Below are 23,319 nucleotides of genomic sequence, written 5' to 3' on the forward strand. Positions count from 1 at the left end.
GAGAGAGAGAGAGAGAGAGAGAGAGAGAGAGAGAGAGAGAGCTCATGCGTTGTGACAGAGCTATTTTCTCGGTTTGGTTTATTATCTGAAATGTTCAATGTGCTGACTGCTAAAAACCGACCGCAATAATCTTGCAATAATTTTAAGATACTCATTTCCTCGTGCACATTCTTCATTAACAAAAGGTGCCAATTTGATCAACTTCCTGTGCACTTACCAACCTCCTGGTGTTAAACCTGATTCATTTTATAACCTTAGTGGAATCGAAAGTTAATTCCAACGGCAGTTACTAGCTCTGAAAACCTTTCCTCGCTGTAAATGGAAAAGGAGCTACAGCTTAATGTGAGTGATCTGTTTTTTTTTATTATCAAGCCAAGCTTATGGCTGAGGAAATTTCGTGAGAGGAACGAGCCGGATGTCCGGTCGTTTTCGGCCCAGTTTAACTCTAGGGCTGCACTTTTTACTGGTCAAGTTGAACAGGAAGGAAATAGGGAGGAATATTTCAAATTGGCTCTGCCCAAGCGGAAAATAAATTGTGCCTTAATAAAAGTTGCTGCAAGATACACTCTTTTCTTAAAGTGCATCTAAATACTGCATATTTTAATTGACACCACACCACTTATGCTTTGAAAAGTTGGACAAATGTTTGTTACTTTACTTTTACTTTCACCTTTTCATCTTCTGTTGCTGTTAAGCGTTGAAGGGAGATACTGTTTTTCAATCTAGGCCAACTCTGCAATTCTTTCAATTAGCCTAGGATTTATAGTCCCAGGCGCCATGGACTCTCTCAACTCGTATTTTGCATGGCATACCTATTCCTTTATAGCATGAGTACGTGGTGTTATATAGGCTCTCGAGACTACCTGGCTAGGTGACATTCGTAACAGGTGGCCAAATCATTGCATTCTTTGTTTTATATGAAATGCAGACAGGATCTCCGTGCTAACAATTACTCTTACATTTTCATTTCTCTGTCTGTCTCTTGTTATCATATTTTTCAGGGTTTTGGGAGACATTTCATCTTGCTTGCAGTGATTTTTTTTTCATGGGTTTTACTTAATGTCTAGGTCTGGCCCTGATACCATAATGTTGGTATAAACATTGAAGTGATATACTGTCTCTTTGTGTCCTTGGAGATGTTTGGATGAGATAGATGATGTGCAAGCTCACATGTTATGCTGTTGGCTTTTTGAGTTCGTATTTCTATTTCTCTATCTGTGGATTCGTTTCTTGAATGCTGTCAAGATATTTGTTTGTTTTTTATATGATTTAAGCTAACTTTCGGAACCTCTGTTATCAAAGATTTGTTAAATAATCAAGAAAAAACCCACACCCAAAACAACTCACCTTGAATTTGGTTTCACGTATATGCAATATAAACGGACTTACACTGTCTGGGCAGGCTAACTAAGCTCATTATCTCCTGGAGGTTACCTGGTTCGTGTTCAATCCGTAGTTCAACTCGACCTTTTACGGGAATGAGAAATGGAAGCAAAAAACAAACTTCAAATATGGCGGCCCCCATCGTATGGAAGTCTCTGGAGCCTTGTCGCTGTCTGCCTGCCCGACCGTTTAATCCAAGGGAAGGAGGGGAGGTAATCACGCGACAGACAGTTTTCCAGACGACCAGATCCGAAGTTGGGGCTTGGAGTAAATCAAGGGAGAAAATCCAAAGGTTGACGATGAAATTTGTTTTGCTACTATATACAATAATCTCCTCAAAGGGTGTGATTAACAATCTTATGACCAAAAACATCGAAAGGGCTGGCCTTTCTCACATCATGTTTTCATGTAAAATAATGTTTTAAAGCATTGTCGTCTCAAAGTTAGCTTTTGATCGTATAAGAAACCATTGTTTTTTTACCGTATATATTTTACAGATAAGGGTGAAAAAAGGGAGGTGGGGCATCATGGGGCGCAGAGGGTGGCGGTGTCACGTTTATCTTCATAGGTTTGGGATAAAGCTTTAGGTTCTTAGCATTTTACCATGGTATCTTGACTCCATTTTGATTGTCAGGTTAGCGTCATGCAAAATCTTTGAACCTTGCGTATCATGACTATAACATTCCCCACTTTTAATGAATTTTTGCTTTCGTGATGAGACGAATTTTTTTCACATAGTTCTGATAATATTTAAAGAATGTTATAACTGTTGAAAAGGGCTAAAACGAGCTTTTGTAAGACTATGAAATATAACGTTTTAACAAAAATATTATATGAATTACACTTTTAAAAGTGTTTATTTTAAATTTCTGTTTCATAGAAGTCTACCATCTGAATTAAAAAAACTTTTTAAGTTTTGGATTCTCTTATTCCAGAGGGATTTTAAATGTCTTCTTTCTTGTGCCAAGGTGAAACTAGACAAAATTACTGTTTAAGTTTTTGAGAATATAGGCAGCAAAGCTATTTGTGCGGACATTCAGCCCATAAAACAGTTTTAACTCAAATCTTTTGTAATTCTTTAGAAATAAATCGTTCTTGTAAATGAAACAATATCAGCTCATTCGGTTGTATATCATTTTGAAATGAAGGACGCAGGCTTTTCAGAATATTCCTAGTTTATTTTCCATGATATTGCTCCGTGAGAAAAAAACCCAGCGCTGAATCAAAGCAAACACGTATACTATAAAGCACAATCTGAAGACCTTTATCATAAATATAATAGAGACCTGTAACTATTATGTTGTGTAATATAATTTGAAATGTTACGGGCTTGATTTCATCGTCCACTTTTGATCTATTGCACATTTTCTAAGATTTTACCTTTCCGTGTCTTCCAATGAATTAAAGATTCTGCGCCTTTCAGCTCTGCATGGAAACAAATACAGTTCTTTACAAAGCGATACATGTTGCTTTTAAGGCTGTATACTGGCAGAAGTCAGAATAGATCTTTCATAAATTGTTTTTTTTAAACACCCTTCCTTTGTCCATTGTATGCCTGCCCTTCCATCAGCAGTGAATGTTATGGTAATCTTTCTCTGTATTTTTCTCTTCCAACCCCTTTCTTTCTCTCGCTCCCTCCCTATCTCCTGATTCCCCTGCCCCCCCCCCCCTCTCTCTCTCTCTCTCTCTCTCTCTCTCTCTCTTTCTCTCTCTCTCTCTCTCTCTCTCTCTCTCTCTCTCTCTCTCTTTTCGTTGTCTATTTTCTTGCTCTGTCTATACCGCCCCCTTCCAGTTCTCATACACTGAGAATGGGGTTTAGACAAAACTTTATCATAACAAAAAAAATGTTTCTTCGGGAGGGGGTCAGAGTAGGCATAGGAGGTGGAGGCTGATAAGAAAATCTGTAGTTAGTTTTATGTTAAAAAAGCTAAAATCGATAAAATTTTAGACATACAAACTTACTATTATACTAGTCGGTATTTCTTAAGGAAAACACATATATTACATAATACTTCTATTACTGGAACCGAAGAGGAACAAACAGCTTTGGCAAGTTAATATTTAAATTGAATGAAAAACCTATAAACATTTTACTGTGCATCATCTCAACGCCATTTTTTCTTTCGTAAACAAATGCGCAGGTTTCCATTGTGATAACTGACCGTTTGCAGTCTCCAAAGGCCATAAGAATGCGGTCGTCAAACGGGAGATGCATTTACCTATGTTTAACCTTATCACTACTGAAAACCTTTTTGCTTGAGTTTCCGAAAAGATTTTGTGATTCATGAAGTGTTCTATCCTAACAATGAAACCCAAAGAGAGAGGTGCATAGTATAAAAGTGCAGGGAGAACAAGGAGTGACATTTGTCGATGTGTGTGTGTGTGTGTGTGTGTGTGTGTGTGTGTGTGTGTGTGTGTGTGTGTGTGTGTGTGTGTGTGTGTGTGTGTGTGTGTGTGTGTATGTATGCGTATGAATATATATATATGTGTGTGTGTGTGCGTGTGTGTGCATGTGTGTGCATGTGTGTGTGTGTGCATATGTGAGTGTATATTCTGATCTCTGAGAGGGGCGTGGTTAGGGGAGGGGATTTCTTGAATCCGAACTCTGAGACTGTCCGATGCCATTTTGGGAGAGTAGAGCCTTCAAGGAAATGCTTGAATCCGAACTCTGAGACTGTCCGATGCCATTTTGGGCGAGTAGAGCCTTCAAGGAAATGAGCGACTCTTTGCGTCCGGCTTTGGACAGATTTGGAGAGGTCCTTGAGAGAACAAGGCTCGTTTTTCTTTTGCGCGGAGGAGAAAGTACAATCAAGAGAGACAGAGTAGTGAGGATACAAACAGGTTCAGGGAAATGACGATTATGGAAAAAGAAGCAAGTATGAGGAAAAAAACAGGGGTGGGGGGGGGGGGGGGGGGGTGATTATATGCCTGTAAATTACATGTCACTCAAAATGTCCATTTGGTAATAACTGCCATATTACTTCTTATGGAATGTAATGTTATGCTATTCTTATTACAAATGGCTACACCGGCGTCTGCGGTGTTGCAATATGCTTCTTAGATATCACATGCAGAAGACCCGAGTTTGATTCCACGTTTGGGGTGCATTTTTAACCAGCACCTCTGTTTTTTCTGCTATGACGCTGTTTCCATCTCAGTCCTGGTTGGCCCTGGTAGACAGGGTCAAAGCCTCCCTCTTAAATGATCTAAACTGTGTCGAGGGAAGCGTAAAACATTTTTGTTTAAATAAAAACACCTTCTCACAAGGGAATAAAAAAACCCGGCTTCACTACCCATGGCAAATGGGTTGTGGCGCACGTGTGCGTGTGTGTGTATGTGTGTGTGTGTGTGTGTGTGTGTGTGTGTATGTGTGTGTGTGTGTGTGTGTGTATGTGTGTGTGTGTGTGTGTGTGTGTATGTGTGTGTTTGTGCTTAAGATATAACGAGAAAGACACACACACACAACACACACACAAATGCACACACATACTCAGAGAGAAAGAGAGGGAATGAGAGAGAGAGAGAGAGAGAGAGAGAGAGAGAGAAAGAGAGAGAGAGAGAGGGAGAGAGAGAGAGAGAGAGAGAGAGAGAGAGAGAGACATACAGACAGACAGACAGACAGAAAGAGATCAGGAAGAACGAGAGAGAGAGCAAGATAGATCGATAGAAAGATAGATCGATAGATCGATAAATAGATAGATAGGTAGATAGATAGATAGGAGTAGTAAAGATACCCGCTTTGACTTCCTGAAAGTGAAATTGGTGCCACATCTTACACACACCAACCATCCTAGAGCCAATCTGCTAACCCGTGCACATTGAATGAAGCAATATAAATACAATGAATAAAAAAAGAGGGCTCTACAGCATAGATGCAAAATTTTTCTCTGCCTTTTTCTCTTGTTTTATTTTGTTTGTTTGCTTTTTAGCAAAAACTACAACACTAAGTGACCCGCCTTCGAAATAGATTATATTATTCATTGCAAAATAATACTCTTCTTTTTATAAGCCTAGAGGACCTTGCCCTCCCTTCGCGGCTGATAACTACAGCTCCCACTTCCGGTTTTATTGTATACCGGTCATTTACATGTCTGATGTTTGTTCCATTTACGGATATATCTCATGATTCAGAGAGAGGGTTTTATTTTCTTTTTCTTGTTATTCATCCCGTACTTTACGCTTTTATTTTGTTAACCTTGCGCCCCCGTCCCGATAATTGCGATTTCATTATACCTTATGTCAGTTAATGTTGTCATAAAAACCTTAACAGGGATGTCATCTTCTTTCTGCAGTTTATGTGATGCTGGGTGACCCCTACGAGTTCGTGGGTCTAATGGACCATCTCCAGATAGTGGGGCTGCTGGACACTGGTGACTACTTCGTGGTGGGAGTGACCAGAGATACGTATGAGCTAGAACAGCCGCAGGAGTTCCTGCAAGGTAATACGTCTCCAGTTAGTTTCGTGAAACATTCCACATACAATATTTAAGATCGTATTGAAAAGGTTTCCATGAGGTGTTTCTTCAGCTCTGAACAGTTCCCAATGACTTCTAGTTCTGAGCTGAAATATACTTTATACCCTCATTGACACGATTTATATCATAAATGGGAGGCGATCAGTTTTTAAAACACAAACCAGGGCTAACCGTATCTTATAAAGGATATTTCTAGTTTAAAAAAAGAGATACTAGGTAAATCTTCCTAGCAAGGGTATACCAAACTCACAATCTTTTCGAACACACGAAACAAAGTGTGCAACACAAATTTTTTCCTTGCAAACGCTACAATATGTACGAGCTACTTTCTTTCATGGGCTGGGCTACACATATTGTACATTAGCAGAATAACTTAATTGCACTGCAGTTCACACACACACACACACACACACACACACACACACACACACACACACACACACACACACACACACACACACACACACACACACACACACACACACATACACTCACACTCACTCATATTATATAAAAAAAACAACGTATTCATCACTCCACCAGCGATATATATATATATATATATATATATATATATATATATATATATATATATATATATATATTACACACACATACACACACACCTACAGATCTATCTATATATATATATATGTATGTATAATAATATAATATTGTGGCAGAAAGATCAATTCATTGAGGAAGTTACTGTGAAACTCCGCAGAGTAACAAAACCGTTATTTTTTGCAAGTCAAAAAGACTTCAAGCTGAGCTTTTTTGTTGAAGAGCACTAACACTCATACAAACGTCGAGGATTTGTGAAAGAGGAGGGAACTGCTGAACATATATTATCCGCCAAACCTTCGCCCAGGGCAACAGTGGAGAGTCATTTGATGGGAAATTTCATATGGGCCGTCCAGGTTGTTGACAGGAGCTGTGTGTCGTTTTTTCCCGGCCCGTCAGGCCAAACGTCTGAGATCGATGTAGTGTGGTTTATGAGAGAGATTCTGTTGTAATGAGAATTTATCCCACTTTGTTTCGCCGGAATCTTGTTGTGCTCCAGTTTTGGCCTTTCCTGTTATAATATATCTTTAAAGACATTGAGGCAGTGTATTTATATATAATGACAGATTTTTAAATAAATCAATAATGCCTCCAAATTGTTTTTAAAAAATGATGCTGCAACATGTTTAATGTTTTCTATCATAATACTTACAAAGAGAACCCAAGCGACAAAAACAACAACCAAAAAAGTTTTGATGTCAGATTTGAGCATGCACTGGAATGTAAAATATAAGTGAAATCTTGAGTGATCAGTGAACTCGGTTTGTGTGGGCTAAGATAAGTGCACCTCTGGCTCCTCCATGATGGGGTGGGAGGTGGGGGCGAAAGGCTTATTTGTGCTTGGTTTATTTAGGGACTTTTATGCCTTTCCACAACGTCTTACGGCATAATATAAACAATGATGAAATAAGGTTTCAGCCAAAATCATATTGAAACTGTTGTCGATGGGTGGTGACGTTACATAGGAAATGAACAATGCTTTGCTCTTTGGAGTGTCGAGTGTTAACATTTTTAATTCTCAGAGAAGAATGCTACGTAGCGTCTTGATGTTTGCGAGCTAGTGGCCAACAGCGTTTCCTCAAAACTTTCCTCCACGTTGACATATTAGAAAGATACATTCTTACTTCCATACTTAGTTTAAGCGTATGGCTAGAAACTAGACGGTTCTAACGAACAATGAATTTGCATTCATCATTTTTCTCGTACTTTTGTTCCTAACCATTTTCCCTGGGGTGCCGATCCGTCTACCTATGCTTAGGACGGGCAAAATAGATCAGCCAGAACTCCAATTATTTCGGTATAAATGTAACTCTAGTAGGGAGTCAAAAAAGTGTAATTACGCATGGAGTATACAAGTACAACATTAAAGTGTTCACCAAAAACGTCCGTCTTTTTTAAACAGGCAATGTACGAGGAAGGTAATACAAATTCAGCCTGGGCCCTCATACTCAACCAAGGGCGTCCCAACACAATCATCAGTAGTATAAGCACGGTCAATAAAATTCTAATTATTTAACTACCGTTATCCAACGCTCACATAGTACACTAAATTATAATGTATTCATCTATTGTTGTTATTGCAGATTTAGCCTCTTAACACTCAAGAATATCCTGAAAAGAGGAGGCTACACATTGTGTTGTTATGTTTTTAAAGCGAAGTAAACAACATAAAAATGGGAGTGCAATACTTACATTAAAACGAAATAAACAAAAGAACAATAAACTGCAGAACAATTTGTAGCATTAGTAAATGAATACAGAACCATAGTCTGTTAAAGCACAAAATGTTTTAATGATCAGAGTTGATGCATTCTAAAAGCAACTCAAGGTGGACAGGTTGCGGACTCTAATCCAAGATGCCGTAAAATACCCTTGGGAATTCCAACCCGCTCTCAAGCTGCAGCCAATCGAACGGACTGTTTGAATTTCTCAATCTCGTCACGTTTAGGAGCATTGACGAAAGAGTTCCCACTCAGGCGGCTTCAACTGGGGCACAGTCCGTTTTGTACTGTCTGCAAAGTTCGCTGTGTGTAATGGCATTAACCTAAAATGGGGGAAATTCGATTACGATGTTTTGTGTAAAGGGTTAAGAGATTTTTAAAAAGGAAAATTGAGCACGGAGACAATGTGCGTGGCAGAGAGGACGCTTTGTGCGTTAAGGGAATGTGTGGAATAAGCAAATAAGAGAGGGGAGGGGTTGCAGAGATTAAATAGATCGATCGATCGATAGATAGATAGATAGATAGATAGATAGATAGATAGATAGATAGATAGATAGATAGATAGATAGATAGATAGATAGATAGTAGATAGATAGATAGATAGATAGATAGATAGATAGATAGTAGATAGATAGATAGATAGATAGATAGATAGATAGATAAATAGATAGATAGATAGATAGATAGATAGATAGATAGATAAATGGATAGATAGATAAATAGATAGATGGATTCGTTGTAAGTGGGCGAATAGAAACAATTTATGTATTCCGTTTTAAGTTAGTGACAAAATATGCCAATTGAAAGCACGCCGTGCAAGACTTATTAATATAGATGTCCCTTAAGAACATCAGATAAGAACCAAAATAGTGTACTGTCCAGCAGTTCACAACTAACTGGCCCCAAATCTTGGACCCGTATCGCTCTCAGCCTAAGGAAATTGCTTGGCTTGTTGGGCGATCGGGGAAGTAATTGCTTCTGTGGTCCCTATGGGCAGTGTGTGATAAGTTTCTCCTCTAAATCATCAGTATGTAGAAGTCGTAAAACGCAGCTCATAAAACGTCTGTGCTGATCAAAATGCTAAACATGATCCTACATCAACAAGTCGAGACAGCGACACAAACCAAAGAATCATAGCAAAAACAAAATGAGAGACTAAATATTATACTGTAGTACGAAGCTAGCTTTTCTTAAGTGTTACAAGTCTTGCGTTAACAGTTGGCTGTAGGTCAAGTAATTATATTCCAGTCAAGCCTACACCGTTAGAGCAAAACTGCACCATCATACAAAGGGCGGAGAGTACACTTTCATAGCTGTACTCGGACGAGTATGAATTTAAAAAAAAAGTAATAATAAAAGTGTAAATGCCTTTTCTTCGCTTCAGTTATTTTGTATACAATTACCGTTAGACTGAGTGCTTACCCTGTTTTATAATATATTTTTGGTAAGCGAACAAAATTTGGAGGTTCGGATAAACAAAGTATAATAATATCGGATTCTGAAAGTATGTTTGTTTTTATTTTTGTCAGACTGTCCGAGTATGGTATCCAGATTGGTTGACCAACCGGTTACACTTTCTGTGTCTTTAGATAAGTTACATTTTTTGTAACCTAGTTACAGACCATAACTCAAACAAAATGTGTGTTATTTAGAAATAGTTTTCCACAGATAGGACATTATCGCAATATCTTGCCTCTTTCATTCGGGAAAACCCCGTTGCGTGACACTTGCCTGACAGGCTTTGCTATTTCCCCACTTGCCCTCAAAGAAAAATCTGGAGATGTCATCAACGATTCATTTGAAGCCTCGTCTTGATTCGTGTTTCCCCCTCTCCTTTCCAGTGGTCACTTTTCTTTCATCCAATGTGCATTTCCGATGTTGCTGTTCTCTCTGTCCATGCATTTCAGGGTGACGATTTTTGTTCGCAGACAATGAGTTATTCTTCTTTGAAATTGTTAGATTTTGGCATAACAGCCCATCCCTGGCCTCACTCCATTTTTCAATGTTGACATCTAAACATAATTTGCCGCTGATGCCTTGTGTTTATTGTAATATCGAAAAAAAAGACCTTTAAAACCCATGTCCATTTTATTCTGTACTTTCTTCTTTGCTAATAGAGAAAATGAACGTTATTATAATTTAAAAAAAGAAGAAATTCGAAAAGCAAAAGCCTCATTTCGGGCTTAGAGGGAGACACCATACCAGACCAGTAGAAATACTGGGATAGTCGCTAAAATGTTCTTTCCACTCGGGAATCGAACTCTAAGTGTCTGACCGCTGCACCGTAGATGTGGTTCTTTACCTTCAGCGACTCGATTGATAAAAAGTACACGTCTAACATTTCCAAAGCAAAGGCTTCGTTCCCACGTTATGTCCAAAGGCTTCTGTAGTCTTAATGCAATGAACCGAACAAAGACCCGTTTAGGACATCCCAAGGATCGAACTGTTCTGCCGTCCCAACGTATAGGGACGTATTTCACAAAAAACTGCGAGATTTTTAAAAACTGCTTTGTAACTCTAGTGTTGCTAGTATTATTTTTGTGTCGCATACAGTACGAAGTATCTAGATCCGAAAAAAAACTTTTAAAGTGAGGGCCCCCTATCCCATTGTCGGAGGCAGGGAGGCGAATCTACGTTTCTGCACTATCGTGTTTAGAAACAGTCATAACTTAAGAAAGGCTCAGCGTCAACAGTTTGTCCGCATTTTTCTCAAAATTATGAAATGTGCAGTTACGTCGCTCTACATAGTGTTGTTTATACGTTCGTGGTCTCGACCCACATGTGCGTTAGTAGCGTAGACAGAAAACAAACTTGGGACAAATGAACTCAAATGGGAATTCCGTACGTCTCGAGGGGTGATGAGTTGGTATTTAACTCGTAGTACCTCTAGGACAGCTGCACTTACCAAAACACAATGTCAGAAACTGTCTGACATTACGTCGTTGTTCCGTGGCCTAAGCTTTGTGACATAAGTTTACATTAGATTGGTTTGCCGTCTTCCTCTTCTAAGAGGTCGTGCCCTAGCAACATCTCCAGGGAAATTACGAAGGTGTTTGGTGTTTTATTAGTGAATTACCTCAGTACTTAAGGAGAGAAGGGGCTCGCTATGGCTAAGACAGGGAGCTAGAAAAGTGATGGAATCCAGAGCCGTTAGTGGAACTGGCGGATAGGAAGGAACATTTTTGTAGTCCATTGACACTCTAGGTCTATTTCGAATATAAGACTTTGATCTGTGGAGGGTTTCCTATTTACAGTTGTTTTCTTTTAGAGCTCAAGTTGTTATCGCTTACCATTTTTCTCATTTTATTTTTTACATTAATGAACAGCTTGGGCATTTCATACAATATGGCTATTGTCTTTTCTGTGAAAATAATCTTTCGACAAACATTTTTATCCTTTCACTGAGAGAGAAACCGCATGTAAACATAAGCACAGACAGTTCGTAAACAGATAATTCTTTATTGCACACACCAATGGCTATGTTGTTTCTACTAGTGCATTAACTAACGGCAATAATACGTTTTCAACAAAAACTTTGAAAAACCGTAAGCGAACACTCATAAGGATTTGGAAATCGCCCACGTTAAATAACCACATTATAAAGCCATACGCGTTAAAAACGTAAAGGCAAGAAGGCGCTACGTTCCACTTTCCACTTAGCTGTTGTCATCGTACATCTTGTTTTTCCCTGAACATTTGGTCTAACAAAGCTGAGGGAGGCCCGTTATAAGAAAGAAGTGCAAATAGCCTATTTATTCTTCAATGGCTGAACAAAGTCGATGTGTGGATTCGACAATCGGAGGCAGAGTGGTGTTAATAATAGTCTAATATCATCTCTGACCGTTCTGTGACGTAACAAGAAAGACACTTCCTCATCTCACTGTAACTAATGAAGCTCGCAGACGTCATATATTATGCACGCTGGGGCAAGCGGTGAATGGGGATGCTCTCACGTCTGAACACCCGAGATAGTGAGATAGAGGGTGTGAATGACCCGAGGAGAAGAAAAAGGGAGAAACAATGAGAGAGAAAAAGGAGGAGAGAGAGAGCAGAGAGAGAGGCAGAGAAAGAGAAAGAGAGAGAGAGAGACAGAGAGAGAGAGAGAGAGAGAGAGAGAGAGAGGTGGGGGGAGAGGAGGGAGAGAGAGAGTGAGAGAAAAAGAGAAGAGAGAGAAGATAGACAGAAGAAGAGAGAAAGTAGATAAAGATAAAGATAATATTAAAAGAGAGAGAGAGAGAAAAGGGAGAGAGAGAGAGAGAGACAGAAAGAGAGAGAGAAAGAGAGAGAGAGATAGATAGATAGATAGATAGATAGATAGAGAGAGAGAGAGAGAGAGAGAGAAGAGAGAGAGAGAGAGAGAGAGAGAGAGAGAGAGAGAGAGAGAGAGAGAGAAGATAGACAGAGAGAAAGTAGATAAAGATAAAGATAATATTAAAAAAGAGAGAGAGAGAAAAGGGAGAGAGAGAGAGAGAGAGAGAGAGAGAGAGAGAGAGAGAGAGAGAGAGAGAGAGAGAGAGAGAGAGAGAGAGAGAGAGAGAGAGAGAGAGAGAGATTGAAGGGAGAGAAAGCGGAAGAAAAAGTATTGGGAAAATATTAAAAGTGCAAAAAAGAAGAAGAAGAATATATACCGACAGGTGGTCAATATGTATACACACGCAAACACACGCACACATTCAACCACACACACACACACGCGCGCGCACTCATATACACAGACACACACATATAATAACACATCATAATGCATACATCGTTATACAGTCGAGGGGTGACACAGAGGGAGGCTGGGCGAGAATAAAGGAATTGTAGAGAGAGGTAGAACAGCCGAATGTATACAATGCATCTGCGATAAGACCGTTTGTCGACCAACAGTCTGGTGAGCACGACCAACATTCTTTTGTTATGACCAACTCCTTCTTTTACTGTTCCTTCCTATCCTCTTCTTTACCTCATTTCTCACAGCACCCTCCCGCCGCCCGCCCACACCCTCTTACTTGTCAATCTTCTGTTAATCTAATTCAAGCCTCTCTGATTTTGCCCACAATCGACCTATCGATTATAGAGTCGTCTTGGGGACACTCCTGAAATGTGTCAAGCTGAAACGATTTTTTCAGGGGTTCCCTCGTTCCTCCTTGTTAACCCTTGCGAACCCGCCCTCCTTGTATTGTATCAGATAGGCAACGTGCTTTCTCTAGAGCAACCCGACTAAAGGAAGAAAAGATATACCCATTCCCTCACCCCAGAAACATTCCCAAAACTTTCAGAGTTGAAATTTCGGATTATGAAAAGACGAAATGAAACTCTCTATCCTCCTCGGAATAAAACAGGTTAGAAAAGAACAACATCACACTAGCAACAAGAATTTAAAAAGCTGCAACCACATAAATAACAGTAATAATTATTAATACAGCAGCATCAATTGTACCAAAATAAGTAGCAACAGCAAACGATAAATTAGAAAAGGAATCTTTAAAAAGCAATAACAGCAAGAATGACAACAACAGGAAAACTCCCACTCGGCAGAGCAGCCTACTCACTTCTGTTAACTCTCATCTCTTTGTAAGACTACCTTACAGCGGAGAGATGATTATCTATATTGGGGTAACAAGATATTCTCCAAAATGCAAGCAAGGACCTTGGGGGTATTTACGCATTTGCTTTGAGGGAGATCGTTAAAAACTTCTCCCCTTGAAGTTTCAAATGAGCTAGAGTGAGCATAATAAAGAAAGGAGATGAAAGAAAAATGACATGGCGGTTCATAGTTTTCAGTTACTGTTAGCTTATACGCCTCATATTGCCGGAGATAGTTTTACCGAAGCCTGCTTTCTGTAAATAGTGTTGCTATAATAAGGTGAATTAGTGGTTCTTTGATTCTTTTTATGTTTTGGGACTAGACATTTAGTAGGCAGCTTGCACCACGAGCTCAGAAACTAGACCTTGCAAAAGTGTTTTTGTATATTTTCAAGCGTGAGATCCGAAAGCAGGCAAAAGGAAAAGTGAGTATCAAAAGCCGTAGATGCAATTAATCTGGAGGGTGTGGTCTTTCAAAACGATTAGTGATCCTCATAGTGAGGTGGTTGTTAATTATTTGAAACTTAGTACCCATAACTCTCAGGGCTGGGCGCGAATACAGTGACGAAAGAGTCAGGAAAAACCTTAGGATGTTGCGAGATGGAATATTGGGCAGAAAAGGCGAAAGGGGGAGGGGACAGTTTTCGAAATAGTGAGGCTTGAGAGGATATTATGAAGTAAATAAAACAAATAAATACAAAACGATTGACACTTGCACCTCTGGGACCACCCCCTCCCCTTCCTCTTTCAGCCCCAATGTCACCCAAATCTCTCGCAGTAAAAATTTAGCTCACTCAGCAAAAGGCAAATAAAGCTCAATTCGATGGGAAAAATAATATTTCACGATTTAATCAAATACTGAAAACTGGAAACAAATTGTGTTGTGTGGTACAAAATGTATCATTACGCTAGGATTGTCACGTAATCGTATTATTATGAAACTATTTAGGTTAAAGCGTCGGGATTCAATAACAAGAGCATTTCAAGTATTGTCTAGCATTGGAAAAACAATTACACTTTCTGGGTGTATTTGTGTCCGTACGCTGATTATCATCTGACATCTGACACCAATCAAATTTATCCCATCACAACAGTTTATATTTCGTAATTATAAAAGCGCTAAACGTACCCCTGGCTTGTTGAGTATTACTGCAACGTCTCGATTGGCCTCACTTGTTGTATTTTCGAGGTTTCGGGTATCTCTGTTGTCGTCAAGATTCACAAAGACGCTCAGACCATTGGAAATATTTCTTGCCTCGTGACCTTACAGAACTTAGTCGAGATTAAGTAGCATCACAGACGCTTGATTTCAGCGCACCTAGGCAACATCGGAGTCTCGATTGTCCAACCTTCCATCATTGATTACAGTAGGTGCACAGCGTTCGATTTGTCGTAGACTGTAACTAAACGTTACCCCATATAATTATACAGCTGATAGGAATTATAGCGTATAGAGTCAAAAGCTTTTTGTAAATCATGAACGATCAACTAGAAGCAGGCATTTCCATTTAACGACGAGGCAAAATGGAAATATATTTCCGTCAAATATATAATGATTTAGAAAGACGTCAGTTACAAGTCGAAAAAGTTGGTTTTGACCTTGTGGTATTGTCCCCTGAAGCATAAAACCAGACAGGTCGCCATTAGCAGACAATTTAAACAAATAGTTTAGAAATTGTACTCCCAATTATCATTAATATAATGTGGTATATTATGTGTTCAGTTAATACCCTTGGGATTCTGCGCATCCCAGAAGGAGTCACAATAGGGAGGCTTGATGAACATAGAGACCAAAAACTATTATCCACAATAATAATGTTGTCTTCAGTGACAAAGGCTTGCTTTTGTATAGATCTTTTGAGAATGGGAACGACCCCTATTGTTATTTTGTACGTTGTCCTTTCTAAAAACTAAGCAGACAACATAACTGCTTTAAGGGGTTATGAATAATAGTTGACCCATGGAAGAGGTGAATTGGACCGATAAATCAGAGTTTTTTTTGGCAAATTGTCTGGCCGCATGAAAGTGTGCTATTGATCTGTGTTAGTTTTAGCTACAACGATGGGTCATACGAGGTGTCCTGCTCTAGAGCTTAAGGCGTTGAAATTGAAGAGCCGAGAATCAGACGAAATGCCTTAGTAAGAGGACAAAAGCACTGGCACAAAGCTGTAATGTTATGACAAAATCTATCCAAAAGCGTTATCCCAAACCCTTTCGTACCGAAGTGAAAATGTAATATTTGTGAGTTATAGCTCGAGCTGAAAAGCCTGACTACATCGCCACAAATAAGGTCTTTTCATTCGGAGTAAGCACAAGGCAGGCAGAAACAAAAGAGGAGTAGAAGTAAGTTGAATGGGTGGGAGGGGACCTGTTTTTTATAAATGTTTTACGGCGCTCTCTACTGCATGAGGTCATATGGGCCCGCGGGACACACCAAACAATATCAGTTGGTAGGACATTTTGAATTTTGCCTGGGTAGCGGCCCAAGCCTACTCTTATCGATTTTGGAAAACCAAGGGATCTTTATGATGCGCAACTTGCACTATGGACCTCCGAGATTTTTGGCCTTTGTCCGAGAAGGCTAGGTGTAGGTCTGTCCTACCAGAAGATCAGAGATGTGGCTGAAAGACAGCAGTAAAAAGAAGCCAGGGAGTAGCAGTAGAAAGGCTGCAGAAAGAGCCAGGAGCCCAGAGGAGGCCCAGGGGGAGAAGGGGGTGGGGGGGGGGGGGCGGAAAGTGGACACGAAAGCAGACGACAGAACATTGCTAGAGAGCAGGAAAGGAGGTGAAAGGAGACAATCTTAGAGAAGAAAAAAATTTAGTCGCTATCCGGGTTCGAACCTTGAATGAGAGGCGAACATCTTTACCTCAAGGCCACGAGAGATGCGTGGAACTTGCTCGAAAGTCTAGAAACCCTAACACATATTCATAGTAACGCCGAAGTAGAATAGTCTTCCAGAGCCCAGCACTCGAATGGTGGACAACAGATCCGATGACCATGGTATAAATTCCAAATGCATCACTCGTAAATGTAGTTTGGACATTTTTCAAAGTTCTCCACCCACTAGGTGTTGACCTGCCTTTCAAACATTTTCACTATGTTTCTTCTGACGTAATATACCTGACATATGATACATCTTACTAATATTGAATGGTATTCCTTTATGTCTCTTCCGGCAGGGATCTTTGACCACAACGTCACAAACCGGTCTGTCCTGGCCTTCAGACATTTCCTCAGCGTCATCCACACGCCGCCCCTGGACCCTAAGTACAAGTACTTCAAGGAGATAGTAGATCAGTACCTAGAGATGCCGCCATTCAATCTGAGGAATGTCTATAAGAACGCTAACGGTTCTAGAGATGTGAGAAGCTATCTGCTTTCCAGAGATTGAACATTGTTATATTGTTGAATTTATTCAGAGATTTATTTATTTTATTGATCAACGAAACTACTTTCATCACTGTTTGTTCATGTATTATTAACTCATTCACTTGTCTAATCTATCATTCTTGACAGGTAGGAGTACCGTCTTTTATATAATTTATGTTTTGAATATAAACCAACCCTCTATATCAAAGAATGTTTGCTTGAAAAAAAAAACCCTCAACAGATATAGCTCACCGTCATATAGGAATGAGCTTAGCCAAGAAGGTTTACGGTAGTCCGGGTGTGTTTTCTTTACTGAGAAATGTCAACCTAGAAGAGTTACGTATATTTCTTTGCAATATTTTCATTATCACAATATTATCTGTGTACCTATCACACTAATTTCAGATGCATTAGGAGTCTCTCCGACGAGGTTAAATAATAAAAGATAAATTTGTAAGTGTATTGTCCAAAATGGCAGCAACAGCAGCCTTGATTAAGTTGATTATTGCAAAGTGTTCGTTCGTCTAATTCTAAGAATACCCCCGTTGCCCAGATCCGCCCAGAAGCGGCGTATCTTTACGACGCCGTCCTGATGTACGCCCGGGTGGTGCACGAGATCATCCAGGAGGGAGGCAACTCTCGTGATGGAAGGGGTGTGATTGGTCGAATACAGGGGCGCTCCTACAAGAGTAAGTTCAGATCATTACAAAGAATACCATCTTTTAAACCACTATTGATCACGTTTCGTTGTTTACTTTAGCCTTGGCTGACAGGGCCCACCCATTGCCAGTGGAATACTTTATCTCAGCAGAAAGACGAAGATGCTCAACAGCAAGTACAGTAGTTCATGAAAATTTCGAAGCATCTGTTTGAAACATGGGTACCTGTATGCTATACCTATCCACCATTTCACACATTTCAATGACATTGCTCTGTGGCGATAAGCAAAATGTGTTTATGTATTTACATTGAGTTTACTAATAGTTAATGCCAACATATTACATTGCAAGCTGCTTTTTGTTGTTGTTGTTGTTGTTGTTGAAGTTGTTGTTGATGTTGTTGTTGTTGTTGTTGTTGTTGGTGTTGTTGTTGTTGTTGTTGTTGTTGTTGTTGTTGTTGTTGTTCTTCTTCTTCTTCTTCTTCTTCTTCTTCTTCTTCTTCTTCTTCTTCTTCTTTCTTTCTTTTTCTGCTGTTTGGGATTTTTAATGCTCAATTGCGCACGGTACCCCCGAGATTTTGTGCCCATTTCCGAGAGGGCAAGGTGTCTGATCTGACCTAACCTAAGATCAGGGGTGTGGCTGAAAGACAATAGTACAGAGAATCCAGGAGTTGCAGTAGACAAAGTCAGATGTAAAGGGGAGAGGAGAAGGGAAGGTAGGGCGGGGTGTGGGGAGAAACTTGTGATAAAAAGCAGATGACAGATTAGCATTAGAGAGCAGGAAAAGAAGACAAAGTGGAACATTTTAGAGAAGCTCTAGGTGGTCCTTTCTATTCTTTCTCAAATCTATCCCCCACCCTCCTTTTTCCACCCATATTATGTATTTCCAAGCAACTTTAAAAGGGCGGGGGGAGGGGGGTGGGGGCTACACTTCGAAAGCCCCGATTCGGCTCAAAACTATGCTTGTTAAGTTGTAGGCATTTTTAGCTTTTTGAGTCTCTCTTACAACTATTTCATCGCCTAAGAACACCCTAAAGACTTATTTCTCCCCTTACTGGGCACGTTTGTCACCCCTATTTCCTCGATAAGTCAATCTTTTATTTTTCTTTATCGCCCGTTTTCTCGAAACGTTGTTTTTTTATATACTTTATTTAACCAACTCCACCATTTTACTTCCAATCTTCATGGATTTTCACAGAATGAAGACAAAATATGATACTAAAGATTAGTGTGATGGATTTTTTATATATGGAATAGTTCTTTGTTGGTGGTGTTTGGAGTGTGGATTTTCACGTTTTTTTTTTTTTTAAACGTGAATACTACCTCAGGAAACAATTCATAATTTTTTTCTAGAACGCTTAGAAAAAAATCATCTCACAGATTTATTGTTTGCTAAGGTGCAAGCAAAAAACAAATCATTTCCACGAACAATAAGTGCGGTATTACTTACATAAGACAAGTCAACAAAATCCAATACGGCAGCCGTATCCATGGAAACGAAACTTTTTCTCAAATTTGATGGCGGATTTGAAGACTCCTTACTGTGCTTGTTATATGTGGGAAATTTGGTACCATTTGATCCCCCTAATAAGCGAGATAGAATTCAGCTGTAGCCCCCCCCCCCCCAACCCCCACCCGTGACCTCATCCTTTTCCTGCTCAACCGTTTTTACAGGCGCGTACGGCTACTGGTGTAAGATCAACGAACAAGGGGATGCACTCGGTAACTTCTCTGTGATTGTGAGGAAGCACATCGAGGGGGACGAGTGGGGCATGTACCCTGTGGGAACCTTCAGACTGCCTCCTAAAGGAGAGCTGCTCCCGGTATGATAGTTTGTCATTGTTCCTTTGTCTTTTGTTACACTTTGTGAACAATTCCTGAAATTCTGCTAAAGTTTTCTGCTTTCATAAAATACTTCCGATTTTCTTTATTTGACTAAAGTGTAATCTATACTTTCGACAATATTAATGGTATCAAACTGTATTCTAATGTTAAGGTGTATGATGTATTATGAAATACGTAATCAAATCTCTCAAATCCATGTTTTTAGAAAAAGGGAAACATATTAACGATATGGGTGCATTATAATTGCGAACCTAAAAACTTCAATAGTCACCCAACATTATACTTGCACCCCTATATATATTTATACCACAAATTCACATTTATTTTACATTAGCTTTTGGACGAGCTGTTTTCTTAATTTACCCATGAGAGGAAAGTAATGTAAGTTTTGCTTTTCGTAGGAATTTTATTTCCACAAAGGAGAGAGCATTCGGTGGATCAACGGAGCCCCTCCGCCGGATGAACCAGAGTGCGGGTTCCGGCACGAGAAGTGCATCCCCAAGAAAAGTGAGTATACGATGCCATGAGCGTGCCGGTTGTTTGTCACTGAATAGACCAAAGATCGTACATAACAAGAAAGTTCACTCCCTTCATTGAACCAATTAAAAAAGTGTCTTCAAAATCCGGTGGCGCCCTCTTTGGAAAAGAGTGGACTTTGCGAACAGAGTGTGAAAAACTATAAAACGAAACTAACAAACTGTGCTATTCCTATTCTTCTGGAGAAACGAAAGAGAGCTTAAAAACAAAGACTACTGCACCATCTGAACCAATGCGCAGACTTCCGCGGAAACGTTTTGGGCTGAGTGAACTGTCTTGTTATGTGCGATATGTGATAAGACGCGTTAAGCAGGCCACTTTTTATTGTTGAATTCTTCATCACCTTACAGCTACATTGAATATCACAGTTGGATCTAAAACTTCACGGTTCTCATAATACAAATTATGAGATGCACTATTGGCTTGACAATCTTTATACAGAGATACAAATCTCTTGTCAACACTTTAAAAGGTCTACTGGCAAGTAAACGTTATTAAAACATTTTAGTTTAACTGGGCATCTACGGGCAGTCAGAAGTATTCCCACTTAGTCTGCCAAAATTTTTGCACCAGAGGTATTCCAATCAAGACAAGTTTCTACCCTACTTTTGTTGCAATGTTTTAAATCAAATATCTACAATTATAAGCTTCCCCCTCTGAATCGTTTAGTTGGTCATGGCTATTTCAAAATGATTTATTTGTTTTACGTTTGTGAGATATTTCGATGAAGGTCTCCTTCAGGTATAGAGCTCTTGCGATATAACGTCAGTCTTTCAGATGGCAGTGGGTATACCCTTAAGAAACTGAAACGTTATCATAGAGCAAAATGATTAGGTAAAGATCACAAGTTTTTATGATATGAAAGCACTGGTGAGATATGATGAAGAAATTAAGCAATTAGTTTCTTTGTACCCAAATAAGCACGAAAATTTAGCGGATGGGATGATTTATGGTCGCAAAAATATTCCACAAGCTTGGTGAAACTTAAGTTCATATCATGACCAAGGTTTTAGGCGAGTTTCTTAAATGTTCCCGCCTAAATATCGAGTCTTCGGCTCCATCCACAGCGTACACTTCAGAAATTGCTGGCGGAGTGGCAGGCGGCGTGATCTTTCTGGTAATCATCATTGCCTACATCTTTTATAAGTGAGTATGTTTTACTTTTCTTTCGAATAGCTACCTCTTTTTGCCTCCGTCGTTATCCTGGGCACAGCTATTATGGCATCCTTCCCGTTCAAAGTACATGAACCAAAAAAAGGAGAAAAAAAGTACAATTTCCCCAGTAATTATCAATCCCCCAAAAATAGTCGCCGCTAGCTGTTCTTTAAAAAACACTAGATCCAGTCGTCTTATTTTCTAAGTTTGTTTGGAATATTTTTGCCTTGTATCTCATACTTGTTAAGGATTATTGTCTCTGCTATTATATCCTATTTAATTCTTCTTTGCAAAAAGTGTGATATTCAGAAACTGCAGAAGCTTTTCGAAAACAGCATTGCTAACCCAGCAAACGAAGTTTGATCTCTTGAGCTGTCATTATCTTTGTCCTTTTTATTATAGGCAGCCACTTCCCCATTCAAATTTTGGCTATTTTCTCCAAGACCTTGTAACGTCTTTTTGAAAAAAATTTCGGTTACCTTACACCTTTATGTTAGATAGAACAATTTTCTTGAACAAAGAAGCAAAGTACCAGAACGATGCACTAATGATAAGAAAAAACACATACTGTGAGTTTTTACCTACGTTTTGTAGATTTAAATCTCTTGTGAACACCATAAGGTTATTCGAGAGGTAGCCTCTCTATTACAATAAACATCTCTGACTTGACCCAAACGAACTATACAAAGTGAGCTGCAAACTCCCTAAACAAGTATGGCCGAGACAATGTGTCCCGAAATTAAGTAATTTCCTTGGTGCAATGCATTAATTCACGAGTACACCGTTATCTGGGCGCATGTTTCTCATGTTTGCTCTCTCGTGATACTCATTACTCATATCTCTGATTAAGTTTTTGAGGTCGTACTCTCTTGAGAGTGTCGTAAGTCAGTATGTTTAATATCATACTCGCATTACGTAACTGGTTATTGTAGGTTTAACTTATGGACTGCTCAGTTTCCCAAAATATAAGAAGGCACTGATTTAATGCTATGATATTCAAATAAAGGTGACAGTATTAGTACTAGTTCAAACCTTTTTTGAGCATCGATAGAGCTATCCGAATCTAATATACGGCCAATCATTAACACACTTGGATTTGCATAAGACCCATCTTTTTCTCTCTTTTCCTCTCTTTCTCACTCTCTCTCTCTCTCCCTCTCTCTCTCTCTCTCTCTTTCTCTCTCTTTCTCTCTCTCTCTCTCTCTCTCTCTCTCTCATAAAAACGAATAAAAATTAGACAAAGAAACCAAGCTAACAATAGAACAGCAAATGGGCAGGAACGACAAGACGTCAGATTTAACACGGCGATCTCGTTGATCATCTTCGGCAAGACATAATATGTCTCAGTATAAGATAAGAAAAACAATTGTAGCCGGTATCGCCATGATGCCACGACGTGCTAATCTGAGATTCTACGCTTAATCATAAACAATGACAGGACGTCTGAATGACTTTTAGCTGACCAAGTTTTACGTTTATATCAATGTAAGCATGATGGATTATTTAGAATTGATATGATAAATGTGCCGTCTTCTTTCCTTTTATCTGACTATTCGTTTTACATGTAATAAGAGTTTTATAACACTTTCAACAAGTAGATCAATAAATAGGTTTCAAAGATGTGATACATGAGGTATTAATACTAGAGATTAAGATACAAAGAAAAGTATATGGAGATGTAAAGATGATAGAATCAGATGTTTGAGAAGGCAGAAGGGGCAAACCACATCAGACCACCCACCAATCACCCACTTTTGACTTTTGTTTGGAGTATGAGAAGTGCACAACGTTGTGTGTAACATGTACGCCTGTGTCCCCAGCAACTGGCGTTACGAACAGGAACTGGCTGGTCTCCTGTGGAAGATCGATTACCACAAGGACTTCACTCTGACCAGCAACCCGTACTTCAACTCTAACCATAACAATAAGGTGATTTGTCTCCTAATGAAGCTGAGCTTAGGCAGATGAGGGTAGTGGACGATTAAATGAGAGATGGGGAGATAGCGAGATAGCGAAAGAGAGAGAGAGAGAGAGAGAGAGA

The 23,319-nt window shown here is 39.4% G+C and overlaps 1 protein-coding gene across 1 annotated transcript in view; it reads left to right on the top strand.

The window, feature by feature from the left end:
• Positions 1 to 23,319, top strand: part of LOC101863071 (receptor-type guanylate cyclase Gyc76C) — a 135,487-nt gene that overhangs the window by 89,110 nt on the left and 23,058 nt on the right. The window contains exons 4-10 of the mRNA XM_013084916.2: positions 5,676 to 5,822; positions 16,894 to 17,075; positions 17,637 to 17,772; positions 19,416 to 19,564; positions 19,988 to 20,093; positions 21,191 to 21,269; positions 23,099 to 23,207. Coding sequence (XP_012940370.1) covers positions 5,676 to 5,822; positions 16,894 to 17,075; positions 17,637 to 17,772; positions 19,416 to 19,564; positions 19,988 to 20,093; positions 21,191 to 21,269; positions 23,099 to 23,207 — 908 coding nt within the window. The remainder of the gene's footprint in view (positions 1 to 5,675; positions 5,823 to 16,893; positions 17,076 to 17,636; positions 17,773 to 19,415; positions 19,565 to 19,987; positions 20,094 to 21,190; positions 21,270 to 23,098; positions 23,208 to 23,319) is intronic.

The sequence above is a fragment of the Aplysia californica genome, unplaced genomic scaffold, assembly GCF_000002075.1.
Source record: "Aplysia californica isolate F4 #8 unplaced genomic scaffold, AplCal3.0 scaffold00014, whole genome shotgun sequence".
Classification (NCBI taxonomy): domain Eukaryota; kingdom Metazoa; phylum Mollusca; class Gastropoda; order Aplysiida; family Aplysiidae; genus Aplysia; species Aplysia californica.